The following is a 14,751-nucleotide window of genomic DNA, read 5'->3' as shown; positions in this document are numbered from 1 at the left end:
AGACTCCTTTATTTACAACGAGCATGCATAATTATAGATCGGAGAGAGACAATACGGAGAGGGACAATACGGCGACAAACACTATACACAACATCTATGAGCTCCAGTGTCACATTGGGTGGTTTTCGAGACGGTCTCCCTCGCTTCCTCACGCTTGTCTGAGATGGGCCAAGCTCCCCGCCCGTCGAGGCGGAGGCGCGCATGCGTACATCTACACTGGACGCAGACAAAGGCGTTCCAGTATCGGACTGCACAGCACATTTTGGAGGACGGCCACGACGAGGACGAGTACCACGAGCGTCAACAGGGACAAGACCTAACGTTTGATAGAAAAAGTGTCTACTGAATTGTGTGGATTTGCGTCGTTGCATGCGAATACGTATTACGAAACTGTTTTTCCCACCGCCTCCAAACTACTGTTTGAATTATTATTATTATTATTATTATTATTATTATTATTATTAGACACAATCTCATAGCATGTGAAAAGCATAGCTAATGCAGAGACAGAATCCCCTGAGACAAGGGCGTTGAGCCAGCCACGGCAATAGTAAGCTAGGAAAACAAAGCAAATATGAATTAAAGCAGAAAATGAATGGAAAATTACAAAGAAAAACGATTAACGGAAGTGAGCACTATCAAAATTCGTGCATCACCCAGGTATTCTAGAATGTTCTTCGATGATAATTATTGCGTCTAGTTCAGTTGTGATAGTAGACCTTTAAACTGACCAATAGAAGAACAAGTTTTCAGACCGTATGGTAATGATAACCAATGAGAGTAGCCGGAAAACAAAGGGGACTGTGGTTTCACGTAGCGTGACGTAACCCTACGGCGTGTGACTTCCGACCACTCTGCACCTGCAGCACTCGACCCTGGGTTGGATTGCTCAGGTGGGTGTGGTCTGGTGCCATGCATTGACAAAACAGGCTGCGACAAATGGCTGGAGGTGGTGTGAGCGGGGGTCATATGGTGAGTACTAGAACCCGTACTACCCTGTGTCACTGTGTGTGTACTGCATAGGACCAGAGGAAATATGGGTGCGTGCACGTGGGGGATTCAAGTCTCCTACGGCGGTGCTGTACAACTTCCCGCCGGCATTGTCAAATTTTGCTGTGCTTCCTGTACGAGAGGGTGTACACAGATTTCCGGTTGTTGGAGCCCTGTGAACTAATTCCCGCTGTTGCACTTCAAGACTCATAGGAACATACATCTCGTAACAAAGCACGACAAAAGCAAAAAAGCAACAAAAAAAAGCACTGTCTTTTATTTGAATGAACAAGACGTTGGATTAGTTCCTGAAAGTCACTCTACTTGGATTGGTTGGAACTAGCTTCTTTGCTAACTGTAATGATTTTGTTGAGGAGCGGTTTGAATTCGTTACTTTTCACGCCAGCCTGACGCCAGCCTGACTTCTGGCTTGCAGTAGAGCTCTCCTTCCGATCCTGTCAATGGTCTCAGATTTGAAAGAAAATTACTCGAACAGTGATATTATTATTCTATACATCGCTTGTGGAAGGAAAGGGCGAGTGCTGGCAATCACTCAGTCTTCGCAAGTAGAGAATGTCCCTGCTGATTACCAGCTGAGAGACAGCTATTCTGTGCTGTGAAACGAAGGGACGATTCTTGAAGTGGAAGAACAATCGTACTAGATGTGCTGATCTACTTGTATGCAATGTCACCCACAGTGTGTACAAACCTGTAGGCTAAAGCCGGTGTTACACTGGGGTTTTCTGGATCTTCAAAGCACCAGAAGTAGTATGTGTACTATTGAAAGCGCCCATTCCGTCTTGGAGGTGTGCATCACATTGACATTGTGCTTGCGGTCTTTTACTAGTACATGTGTTTGGTCAGAGTCTCATCTGTGTGTGTGTGTGTCTCTCTGTTTGCTTGTGTGTCGGTGTTGGTGTGTGTGTGCGCGTGCGCGCGCATATGTGCTTATCTGTCTTCATGTGTGAGCAGTGTGTACTTTGAATGTGCCGTGCACAACTGTTTTGTGTGTGTATGTGCTTGCAATTGCCTTGCATGCGCTTTGAACATGTGTTCGTGTACGTGCTCTGCAGGACTTGTGATTTTGCCTGACCTTTGAAACCAATTGGACTGCCTGCCCTGGCAAGGGACTCTTATTGCCTAGCTTCTTGTTATGGCGGCATCAACGGTAGCACGTAACGCCACTCGACCTGTCGTTGCTTCACAGCTGCTGCTTTCTCGCTCCCGCTGTATCAGTTCGGCGTATTGCCCTCCTGCACCGTGTAGCCGTGTGGTGAAACAGCATACCGGTGCTCCCTGCTCAGTAGCTGTTGTCAGTACCAGGAACTTGGTGAGTGTAGCGGACACAGGTAGTGGCGAGTACACTGTGTCGCTGGTGACACACCGTCACTGGCAATGCCCCGTGTCACGCAATGCAGCGCGTCACTATTCCGCTCCACCGCGTGTCACAACCGCAGCGTTGCAAGGGCTGCTAGCGCAAGTGCAGCGTCTCCAGCAGGAACAGCGCAGCAACGGTGGCGGAGCACTGAGCCCGGAGCAGAAGTCCCGATTGGCTTCCGCTTGTCATATGCTGTGCGCTGCAATCGGGTCGTTGCTCAGCACCATCCCTTACTTGCTGCAGCAATATTCCCGCTACAATGCTTACCCGGGTGTAGCCAGCAACGGACTGCGATCTAGTGTATCCATATTCTCCACGTGTACATTGGCGCTTGATGACATCATCAAGTCACTGCTGACGTCATCGAATACTAATAGAGATTTCGCACAGGCTGTGTCAGCACTTGAAGAACATTCAGAGCTGCTCAGGGATCACGCGCAGCTTTTTAAAGTCATCTACGCTGTCGTGCAAGTGGACAAGACTGGCGACCTGATCGTTGATCATACTCAGTTTCCGGACGACTTTCTGGACACTGCTGAGAGTATGGAGTGGAGAAGCTTCTATGGACGGTGCCTCGGCCTTCATATAAGTCACTGTGAGAAGTAAGGTGACATTTGTATGTGTGCTCTCCGACCGTAGAGTACAATAGCTGTTCGTGGTCTTTTGAATACTCCTACCCGATCCCCCTTTGGTGCATCCATGGAGCTATAAAGCCGAGACCTCTGTTTGGCTGAGCTTAATGGGCCCCACCACCACATGCACACTCCATTATTCACCCCAGTGTCTGGAGATAATGTGTCTTTTGTAGAGAAAAAAAAGAAGAAAAAACATCCGAGTTTCAAAACAAACAAACAAAGGTTTTAGCATGCCATGTACGGTTGACGTTGACGATTTGTTCTGTACCATGCTCAACACTCTCTTTTTGCTGCAGAGTGCCAGCTCTGAGCCTTCTAAGGCAGTCATCATTCGCTTCCATGGTGGAAGGTTTCTGGCGCAAACGTCATAGTCACATGTGGTAGGTCATTGGAAACAAACGGGTGTGCTTTGCTGCCATGCTCCATCCATTTCTCCGCTGCCCTAGCCAACGAGAGAGCTTGGATGCTCAGGGCCCTACGCTATGCTTTTTTGCCTTGATGACCTAGACAAAAAAAGCATACGGATGTTATAAATTTATATAAAATTTCCTTTTTTTTTTAAAGACATAACCTGGGATTCGAACCCGCACTATCGCCGTGCATGCATCCCCCGATACACTTCGCACACAAACTAATTCTTCCAAGTTGAAGTTGCTTCACGTTATCACCTTGCATTTGAAAGCCCTATTTGAATATGCATTGTGGCCAGCCGTCTTTGATAGCACGGTACGGGACAGGTACGGGACAGGTACAGGACAGATACGGGACAGGTACGGGACAGGTACGGTCGAGGGTAATACGACACCGTCTACCGCCTTGATGACCTAGGCAAAAAAAGCATAGAGATGTTATAAATTTTTCAATTTTCCTATTTTTTTAGCATATTATAACCTGGGATTAGAACCCGCACTATCGCCATACATGCATTCCCCCATACACTTCGCATTCATACTCATTCTACCAAGTTGCTTCACGTTATGATCTTGCGTTTGAAAGCCCTATTTGAATATTGCGCCCAGCTGTATGTGGCCAGCTGTGTTTGATGGTACGGTACGGTACGGGACAGATACGGGATAGCGCCGGGCGTGACACAAACACACAAACACCAAATTAAAGCTGTGTGGACCCTGGCTAGCGCCAGACGTTACTGAAGTAACGTCTTCTGCATAGCTACGGGAATAAAAAGATACTGTATCATGTGTGTAACACGGATGTGCACCAGGTTTTCATTTGGCCCCATATACTGTAAAGCGATACATTTTTGCGGCGTGCAAAGTCCGCGTTTTCAAGAATTGTGCTCGTTCACGACCAGAAACTTTTGCGATTTTATCTCTTCATTTGGATCTTGTACTGTCTACAGTCAATGTACAGAGCAGTGTGCGACGATTTATATTTGCGAATGTGTGATGGTCGCGAAAATAGCGAAATATATTCTCTAGCGAAAATTTCTCTCTTTACAGTACAGTGCTGCTCCATGACATCCAGTCGCGTCACTCAAGTACGTGCCGGGCGTTGCGCAGCCCTAGACCTGCGAACACTGGGCTGCGAAATGGTGCAAGGCGCAAACTTGACTCACGCGACCGGATTTCATTGAGCAGCACTGTACTTTAAAGTGCTTTGCTGTGACTTTGTCACTTTCTGGTTAGCTGTGATTTTGTCACTTTCTGGTTAGCTGTGATTTTGTCACTTTCTGGGTAGCTGTGATTTTGTCACTTTCTGGGTAGCTGTGATTTTGTCACTTTCTGGGTAGCTGTGTATGCTGTGCACAACCGGATTTCATTGAGCAGCATTGTATGGTTTTGTCACTTTCTGGGTACTGTGTGCACATCAGCTCAAGCTTTGATTTTCATCACCTCGAGCTTTGATTTTCATCACCTGGAATTGAAACAAAACTGCGTCGCTTCCTTTGCCCTGCTTTATTTATCTGATGCAACGTTGGTGATGGATGAGGACAGAGAGCTCTGTGACTAGAGGCAGGTGTTTGGTGGACGTGGACCGTGTGACTTGCCTTTGCCCTTGCTATAGTCTCCTTAAAGTCATCGGAATCCACTCTCTCAGTCTCTCTGTGCTCGCACTGCTAGGCTATGCTGTGGATGTACTCAGCAACGCTGATTGCTCTGTACCAGTTCATGGTGTTCTTCTCTTGTCCTGTCCAGCACGCCAGATTATCACCCGAACACTCGTCACCTGTCACAGCTGCAGTCGGGCATCCACCAACGTCATGCCACCATCCTGAATGCTTCGCCGGCCTACCTCTCTACACTGGTGGCAAGTGATGAGATGCTGCACAGCTTACCATCGATTGCATTGCTGGTAAGCCACTATAGCACACATGGCAGTACGGTATGAGCTATGCATTCACATACCAGTAGCTGAGGAGTGCTAATTCCGTACTTATAGTATTGACAAACTGGCCTATCGATCAGGAACTGTCCGCAAATACACCCCTGTCCAAAAGTCTTTCGAGAAGGAACCTTTCCGATGCCCCGGAAAACCCAAGCACTGCTATACCACACGTAGGTGTGTGAATTGTGACTAGATGCAATAGTCATGTACATGTAACTAAGTTAGGCAACCTTACAACATGTGCAATGTTGGAAGTGTGTTTCACCAAAAAGGAGACTGTGTAGTCTCTACATGTGACATGATGAGCATGTAAACAACCTAATTCTGAAATACATGCACATGTACGTACTTCACAGGATCTACTGGAGCCACAGAGTCAGAGGTCAGCAATGTTGTGACAGGCCCTGGCCTGTAGCTCTGGGTCTGGGTGTGATGTACAGTCAGACCTCGCTTATCCGGATCCCTCGCGACCCGGAAGAAAATAGCTGGCTACAGATTTGCAGCATACGTGATGCATCCAATGTAACTGGTGTTCGGTTATCCAGTCCCCTCACCTATCCGGATATTTTTGTGGAAAACGGATGTGTGCGGTTAAGCGAGGTCTGACTGTGCCGTTAGCATTACCGTTAGCTATGTATGGAGCAGCTAGTTTGTGTGTAATGAGTAGCTGGCCATGTGAGTTCCAGAGAAAATCGATTGTGCCTGAGACATATTGCGTGTCTGGGAAGGGGTGTTAACAAGAGTACATAACCCCCAGAGTGTGCAACTCCCACATACCCTGCTGTCCCGACAGAATTTCAAGTTGACGTCATTATTTATGACGCAATGCTCCTTGCACCAGTGATTTACAACGTGTGTACGGGTGTCAACGCATCACACGTTTTTCTTTGCAATAATTTGTACAGGATCGATCGGCTTCGGTCAACCACAGGTTCCGGATTCGTCTGATAATCCGTGTAAAGTGCGCATTGCATCATCAAAATGACGTCAACTTGAAATTCTGTCGGGACAGCACCCATAGTGGAGTTGCACACTCTGGGGGGTTATGTACTCTTGGGACGCGTTTGGTTGGTACGAACTAGAACAGGATTCACCAGAACAGCGCGTTTGGTTGGGACTGCACCTGTTCTGGGTCGGCCAGAACATGTTCTGCTTGCTCCGGCATCGGGGCCGGAGCAGACCGAGCAGTTTCACTTTTTCACAGTGAAACCTGGCGGGAACATCGATTTTGGTCCCAGATGATCACGTGCATATGCTTTTGGGTTGGATTCGTCGTACCGTACAAAGTGACCATGGTGACCCATACACATTTTGAAGAATGCACCAAGTTTGGCACATTTTTCCACAAGAATGTGCTCTGTTTCTGGAGTACCGTTTGGTTGGCATGAGGCTGCTCCATGTGCACCAGCTGTTCGATCCTGTTCTAGATCGTACCAACCAAACGCACCCTTGGTGTTAATAGAGAGGTTAAGCTTTACGTGACACGAAAGTTCAGCTCGCGCATTGGAAAACAATGTGAGTGACCTGCAGCTCACGTCGAAATTTGGAGGTTTACGCCTAATTTGACGTGATATTGCGCATCACGTCAGAAATAACGTGCAGCTTAACCTCTCTCTAATAGTCAGTCATGTGAAGTGTGCACAGAGCACCTTGGTAAGCACATAATTATAGATCATCTACATGTATGTGCTGGACCCTGCTAGGAATGGGAAGGTGGGTTACTAGCACCCCTTCCACAGAGAGTAGTGTGCAGTATGAGCTGATAGAACTTCCATGACAGCAACCTCCATTGCAGAAGGACCCCTGCTGTCTAGTGGAAGTTGCCCGACGCTCAGCCGTACTTCTTATCGGCCTCTTTGAGTACAAGAACATCTCAACATGCTACATTATTGTGCTCCTTTGTGGGTGTTCAAGTAAGAAAGCAATTTTTCTTTGCCGATAGATTTCTTCGTGCTATGGGTCATCTCTTACTCTGTGTGTGTGTGTGTGTGTGTGCCAGCTAGTTCAGTTGGTGGGTACACTTATGCCTGATTGTGTTGGGTATGTTGCCAACGGGCTCGGCTGCTTGAAGGTGTAATGTTGTATTTGCCACCTTTGTTGGTTCCAGGGTTCATATACTTTCTATTTGAAGTATACATACCTGTTAACCATGGACTGCTTCTGGCTAAATTAACTCTTGTGTAAGCGATGGTGCTAGTGATGTCTAAATCAGATCACTGGGGGCAGGGGTAACTGCAGTTGGATCCCAGGACGGATACCCTGATGCCGTCAATCCTTTTTCTGCACCTTGTCCTCACCCACTTACTGAGGTGTGGTGAGCCCATAAGTGGGATCGTTTTCAAGTCCACCCAGAGTTTTGGGGATTTCACGGGGTGTCGGCCATTGGGCGGTTCAATAACCAATTGAGTCATCTCTCCAAGATTCCTTTTGAGTCTCTCTCCTCTCTCCCGGGGAGACCCACGTGACCAGTTTTGGCAGTGAGCAACAAGTACAGGTGTGTGTGTGTGTGTGCATGTGTGTGCATGTCTCTCTCTCTCTCTTTCTCTCTCTCTCTCTCTCTCACACACACACACACTCTCTCTCTCTCTCTCTCTCTCTCTCTCACACACACACACACTCTCTCTCTTTCTCTCCGTTCTTTTGTACCTTTCAGCCAAGTTCACTTGACCCACTCTTGGATGATTTCATCGTCATGGCGGGTCGTCTGCACGCACTCGGCAAGGATGTGACACTACGCCCATTCGACGGAATATCCCATGGCTTCCTCAACTTCCACGCAGTCAGCCGCTTGGCGCGGCAAGCCACCAATGTGTGCATTGAGTTGATGGACGCAGCAATCAAACAACACGACCAAGATGTTTAGTCGTGATACAAGTACCGTAAAGTACCGCCAGAGCGCCCCACCATCTCGTCCTTTCGTGGCCGCCTTGTGGAGGTGGATTCCTGTCTGTAGGCCATACGACACGGACCTTGTACAAAAATTGCACATTGTGCAGTCAATCCATACCCAGTTTACCTTCGAGCTCCACATAAAAGCATACCAAGTGTGACCTTAGTACTAGTACTAGGGCCAATTCAAAAAATCGACCTCTAAAATACATGCCTTGACACATGTTGGCTAACAAGGATTTTTCGGTGTTATTTGATAGATAATGTCTTCAAGAGTATCTTGGCCCAGTATGGCGTGTCCAATCGCGTCCAAAGGTCCCGAAATCACCCTCGATAGGAATACAAATTGCCGAAAAAACTAAGTTCTCATCGGCTATATTCAAGCATTTTCAAGACTTTCTCGGTACTATATTGACTGGACCTGGGAGTTTTTACCCTTTTATGTGCCAGGAGCTATAGTAACACCGTACATACACAGGATGCGAACCGACGCGTACACTGATTTTGTGCGAGAGTTGGAAAGATTGAACATCAAGTCGTGTAGTTGTGACATACCAGAAATGTGTTACCTCGTTTGGACACTTTCTTCAAAGTTTTGCATTGACTCGCTGGCGCTTTTGCTGTCGGAACGTCCACGAATGGATCGATGCTAAATTCAGCAGAACCTTCATTATAATGTAATCTTGGCTCCCCGGAAAAGTAGGCATGATTCCAACAAGGAGCAGCACAACAATTATGTGTGGAAAGCAGGGGAAAGTCATCATAGCTTGCCAAGCCAGTTGTAACTATTCATAGGACTAATCTACAACCGTGGAACGTTTCAGACCTGGCTAACTTCATCGGGCTGGAATGAAGGCATTTACTTTGTGAGTACTGCTGCACAGGAGGTGTTACAGTGGACGAGCATTTGATTCGAATCTACAAGAGCGGCTAGTGTTAGTACCATGATTTGAACACACCGACCGTGGTGATCAGCTACCATTTGCACAAAGCCTATTTACCAGCTCAACAGCTCTAGGACAACTGCCTAAGGCCTCGGTCACACTACGGCAGTTTGAAGCTGGACGCAGCGTCAAGCCGCAGCACTTGCCGGAGACGCGGGGTCACACAGTGTTTTGTTTTTTTTGCAGCTCATGACTGCCGCGGCTTGACGCATTTGTCTACGTCACAAAACCACCAGGAAAACTCAATGACGACACGGATTCCCACGGAAACCGGCCTTTTGCTTATTATACAAAAAAATTGTCGGACAAAGTTTTCGAATTTTTCATTGATTTTTGATTACAAGAAGACGAAAGGTACTACAGTCCATTCATAAAAAGATGGGTCCTGGCTCTGGCGAGCTCCCGTATTTGGCGATTTTTCGTGATTTCATCGTACACAGTGCAGTGCTGCGAACTTTGAAATTTGAAAAAGGGTCCAAAAAGGGTGCCTGAACTGGGGTTCGAACCGCAGAATGCACTGTTGCAGGCGGGGTCAAACGGCCTGGATTTTGATGGTTTTTCCCAATTCAGTGCTTTTGGGGCAAAACCTGGCCGAAATCCTATTCTTGCTATGGCTTGCTTTTTGGACAAAAAAACTTCAGAAACATAATTGGAAGAGGATTCCATATGGGATTGCAGAAAATAATTCTAAAAAAACTCAACGTTTGACCCATTTATGGCCAAAAGCTAGAAGTTCATTTTTTTCTGAATGGACTGTAGGTCCACGCGTGCACGATCGTTGTTGTTTCTTTCCGAATTTGAAGCCATTTTCAGTTGTAGTGTCATTGATCAGGCAAGAAAAGTCCGCATCGCAGCTGTGTTTCTCCTGACTTCGTCATACTGGTTGTCCTTTTTGGGGCTCTTGACGACAACACAACACTCACAAGTCAACAGGCTCCAGTTGGCCGATGACCCACTCAAACAACTGGTCCTTTCTCGACATCATTTTCTTCTCAGAAAACGCCTCGCTCTTCCGCCAGGTTCGGAGCAGAGGAGCCTCGGCCTCGTAGGTCCACGGACTCATCTCGAACAAAAAGAGGGAACAAAACAAACCTTGAACAGACGAATGTCGAATAACTGCTCAACTCAAGCAAAGTGTCTTGAAACTAATTTTACTTGAAAGACACTGTTTTTCCGCCAAGCGTCACTCCCATCAGCGGCAACGCAGCCGATTTCCCCACGTCAGACGCAGCAGCGTCTGACGCTCAAACTTCCCGCGTTGCGTCAGTTGCCATGGAAAAGCTCATGATTCTGACGCTGACGCAGCATTTTTGCCGTAGTGTGACCGAGGCCTAAGGAGTGCCATGCTGCAGTGAGAGGGAGTAGCTATGTGGTGTGGAGTGTTACAAAAACGAAATCCGAGTACCTGGAGGTAACCTATCCCAATATGCAACACCAGCAGTAGAAGAATCATTTCCTTGTCACAGAATTTGATGGCTGGGACTAGGCAGTGTGAAACTACCGTTATACTTATAAAACACTAACTGCAAGAAAGAGTCCGATGTCCAATGTCATGGCTTGTCTCTCCTGAACTGATCACGGCACGTAGTTGATGCGATTCAAGAGCGGCGGTGAAGAGGGAAAACATGTTCATATAATACCTCATGTACTAGTGGCTAAAGAATTGTCCCTGACTGCAGAGCCAACAGTGATGGTGTAGATGGCGGAGTAGAGATGGGCTCAGCTGTACGGCGTAGAGTTTCCAAAGCTCAGACGGAAGAACAACTTCAGTTAAAGTGAAACACATGGAAGCGAAAGTATTCGCATCACAATGTTGGGATCAACCTGCAGCTATTCACCTGTGAGCGCTGTCCAACTGCAGCCTTGAAGTCTTTTCAAAGCATTTAAGTATAGTGGCAAGCTAGCCAGTGTTTGTACTGTTTTAATATCTACTAGTATGCAAAGGATTTTGGTATTTTCATTTTCATCATTTTTTCGTTACAGCACTGCCATCGCATACAAATAGTGTTGTCCTTCTTACATTGCTGCGAGATCTATCGTATTGTCTACACGTACTTCGAGTAAATTAGTTCAGGTTGAAACTGTCCTATAGCACTTCTTTCCTTAGACTCTGACAGTTTCCTACCACCTTTTCCTTCTCCTGTTAGTACTTGGGTTACAATACCTATTCTCTCAGTTGAAGTGTAACGCCGAACCGTCTGACGCTTCTCTCGTGTTTGAAGTCTGATAATTATAGTAATGCATGCCTGTAAATAGTCTCATGTACCTGCTAGCTGCACATACTATGTACATGTACACGTGCCTCAATGCTAACATTCGACGCGACATGTAATGTACATGTACATGTCCAATAACCAAGTTTCACCGCACTTTGGAAATTTTGTTTTGACACTGTGAAAGTACAGTACTTGTCGCCGTACTGTATCTACTGCTTATTCTGAGCAAAATGAGGTGCTACTTGGCCATATACATGTCAGTAAAAATGGATATAGGAGCAATTCTAGTTAGGTTGCCATGGTAATAACGGCCTTTTTCTATTTTGATGTTTTTCACCATGTTCGGACACAATTCGGCAATCGAAACCTATGCCATCGTGTTCAGGAGGCAAAAACCATCCAGGAATGATCATAAAATCCATGTTAGCAAACATGTGTCAAGTAAAAGTGAGAAATTTCAAATGGGCCCTAGGACTATACACGAAGGTTCTCGAATCGTACAAACTTAGTAGCATTCTGCCATACGATTTTCTTCCCTTGGCTGTAAAATCAAGGTGGGCGCTCTCGCGAGACGGGGCGCTCTGGCGGTACTTTATGGTAGTTCCTATTGCAGTACGAGATGTCACCACTCATGTGTTCTCAGTGCAGCACCAGACCTTTGCCCATTGGCACTCATTTTACGAGTATTGAACTATTTTTTTTAAAGAGCAAGGTCCATAATTAGTTTTATTACCAAGCATCAAGTTGAAGTCGTTTGGACATGTTGCAAGGCATCAGGATAGCTACTCCCACTATTTCTTGGATGGAATAGTGCCTGGATCGCGGCTGCATGTAGTCTAGCCTATTTTGCACTAGCGTGACCCATGCTACCGGTGTACCGGCAGCTCCTAAACAAAAAATAATGCGGTGCCCACGTTATTGTTGATATAAATATGACTGTGGCTAGTAGGGTAGTGAGTCAACACAGTAAAGAGATATACACCAGTTTTATGTGCGATAGTGCAGATCTGATACTTAGGATATAACATTGGAGGTTAGCGTCAGTATGCACTTGAAACACTAGGGACAGAGGGTGTACATGATTTAAACATACACATAAAACGAGCCACTCAACTGTGAATGTACAAAGAGCCATGCGAACATGTAGTCTATGTCTTTTAGCCTTGGCGCGGGGCACTTTCGTGTCCGCGGATGCCCATGCCTTGAGGGCAAACAGCTTCTTGCCCAGGTCAGTCAAGTCGACACCAGCTAGTTCAACCTACAAGTACACCGTGTTAACACAGAGATAACACTGTGTTGCATGTGTGTATAAAGACTCGCTGACTGAAGACTCACGAATCATGCATGCTCATATCACACGAGCGCATGCGAGACAGGAGACCGTTTGGGGAATGTCATCACACAGGAAAACAATACTAGCACATCGCTACACCACTGGCACTATAATAGGCATGTGACGTCACCCGGATGATGTGGATACATGAATGCAAGGGTATCCGGCATGTGAATACAAGAACACAGACAACAGCACAATAGGCACACAGCTACAGGAAACAATGCGAGGGGCAGTACCCAGAGCACACACAGGGAAGCAAACAATCACATGATCCGCTAGGCAGCAGCAGGACAACACAACAGCCTAAGGACTACGAGATCTCGTATACTTAGCAGCAGGACAGACACATCCATTACTGGTCACATCAGCCGGCGGAGCACCCGCAACATACCTTGTCCTTGATAAGCTGTCCACGATTCTTAGCTCGTTCTGAGCGGAGGTTGATGGATGGGAACATCTTTACAAATTGAACATACCTGCAGGGGACATTGTAGGCCCACAAGAACTTGTCATAACACGAACCCACACATAGCCTAGAGGGATGATCCTTTCCCACCAACGACTACTATTCAAGACTTCAAGTACCATAGTACAATACATGTCAGTAGCCTATAGCGATAAGCAGCCCATAATTAAGTTCTCCGTATTCCAGGAGGGTCTAGATGCTGCTAGATGTCCGGAGAGCATCGTCTACTCATGTACCGTAGAGCAGAGCTTTATCATAGATATCAGTCTGGTTGGTGAGAACTGAGTAGGCGGGAAAGCACCTAGTACAAACCACTGCATCAAACTTTAAAACAAATACGGACACACACACACACGAGCGCACACTCATACACACACGCACACGAATACTCATATACGTAGCAGTGTTCTGACGTACCTTGCTCGCGTGCTGTTGTTGGGCCGACTGCCGTGCGCCACACGCTGGTCCCAGATAAGTAAGCTGACAGCACGCATGGGTACCCTCTGGGGCTGTTTGTACATGGGATCATGGCCATGCACAGGTATAAAGTTCTACAAAGAGAACACAGAGATCACAGGTAACAACCAACCATTTGAATGGTAAAGTAGTCGTTGTTGATGAAATCCAGCCAAATAAAACATCAGTACCCCGCAGCAGTACACAGACAACTGTCCCTGTGGGCAACAACTGTATGGTACTGACCCTAGTTGAGCATGATAAGGCTGGATTTTGCTGGACATGACAGGAGTTCTAAAAAGCAGCACAGTCCCGGAGAAGGTTGCAGGAGAAAACAAGTAGCTGTAGAGAGAGTTTGTTTTTGCAGATTTAGATTTATATTGCTCCAGGAATGGTCAAGGGTGAACAAGGATCTTGTCAACTGCACAAAGGTGTTGTTTGTTGCTCGGACCGCGGCCACATTCTCAGCACTGAATATCACACCAGCCTTGTCGCACTATACATTGTGCCGTGGTGGTCACAGGTGAACGCGTTGGAGTGTCGCTTCTCAACAGAGCCTACAAAACAAAGTCATCGCGCGTGTGCCGTTATCACCGTTTGCATGAAACCTCAGATGTCCAGGAGTGATTCTTAGTTTCTTACCTTGCCTTTGGCTCAGCTCCCCGGCAAGTTTTCCTGTTTCTGTAGTTACGTCATGACCAGTATGGCACTCAGCTGTGGGGTAGCTAACGATGAACCTAGTAGGGTGCAGAAAAAAAACACATATACATCATACATTAAAAATCCGGTTTGCATCAGCTGTGGATTTTTCAACTCCCATCCTCCCTGCAGAGAAACGAACGGAACTTTGGTATAATTAGTCTGATGTGATATTGAGTCGCGTGATATTGCAAAATAACACACAAAATGTCACACATTGAGTGCCAGATTAGATAACATTCATATCACTTATGTAACATGGACAAATGTGGACACAAGTTATGCGATTGAGTCCACCAACTAAGCCAGATTTTGAACAGTTAGACGTGCGCAAAACTGACAAGGAGCACAGAGACATTCCACAGCATGAAAGTGCCTTGTGCCCACATTTTTCCA

The 14,751-nt window shown here is 46.6% G+C and overlaps 1 protein-coding gene and 1 long non-coding RNA gene across 2 annotated transcripts; one reads left to right on the top strand and one right to left on the bottom strand.

Moving 5' to 3' along the window:
- Nucleotides 1-3,302: 3,302 nt before the first annotated feature.
- On the top strand, nucleotides 3,303-9,275 carry LOC135828575 (hormone-sensitive lipase-like). The gene is made up of 3 exons (XM_065341011.1): nucleotides 3,303-3,383; nucleotides 5,160-5,316; nucleotides 8,003-9,275. Exons 1-3 carry the CDS (start codon nucleotides 3,343-3,345, stop codon nucleotides 8,210-8,212), a joined length of 408 nt encoding a protein of 135 aa, XP_065197083.1. The 5' UTR covers nucleotides 3,303-3,342; the 3' UTR covers nucleotides 8,213-9,275.
- Nucleotides 9,276-11,978: 2,703 nt separating this feature from the next.
- On the bottom strand, nucleotides 11,979-14,419 carry LOC135828793 (uncharacterized). The gene is made up of 4 exons (XR_010555749.1): nucleotides 14,299-14,419; nucleotides 13,618-13,751; nucleotides 13,126-13,210; nucleotides 11,979-12,656 (listed from the first exon to the last, which is right to left on the bottom strand). It is a non-coding gene; the product is annotated as an uncharacterized LOC135828793 (long non-coding RNA).
- Nucleotides 14,420-14,751: the final 332 nt, after the last annotated feature.

This window comes from Sycon ciliatum, chromosome 12, assembly GCF_964019385.1.
Source record: "Sycon ciliatum chromosome 12, ocSycCili1.1, whole genome shotgun sequence".
Lineage (NCBI taxonomy): Eukaryota > Metazoa > Porifera > Calcarea > Leucosolenida > Sycettidae > Sycon > Sycon ciliatum.
The sequence above is the reverse complement of the archived record's forward strand: the minus strand, read 5'-3'. Positions and strand labels throughout refer to the sequence as shown.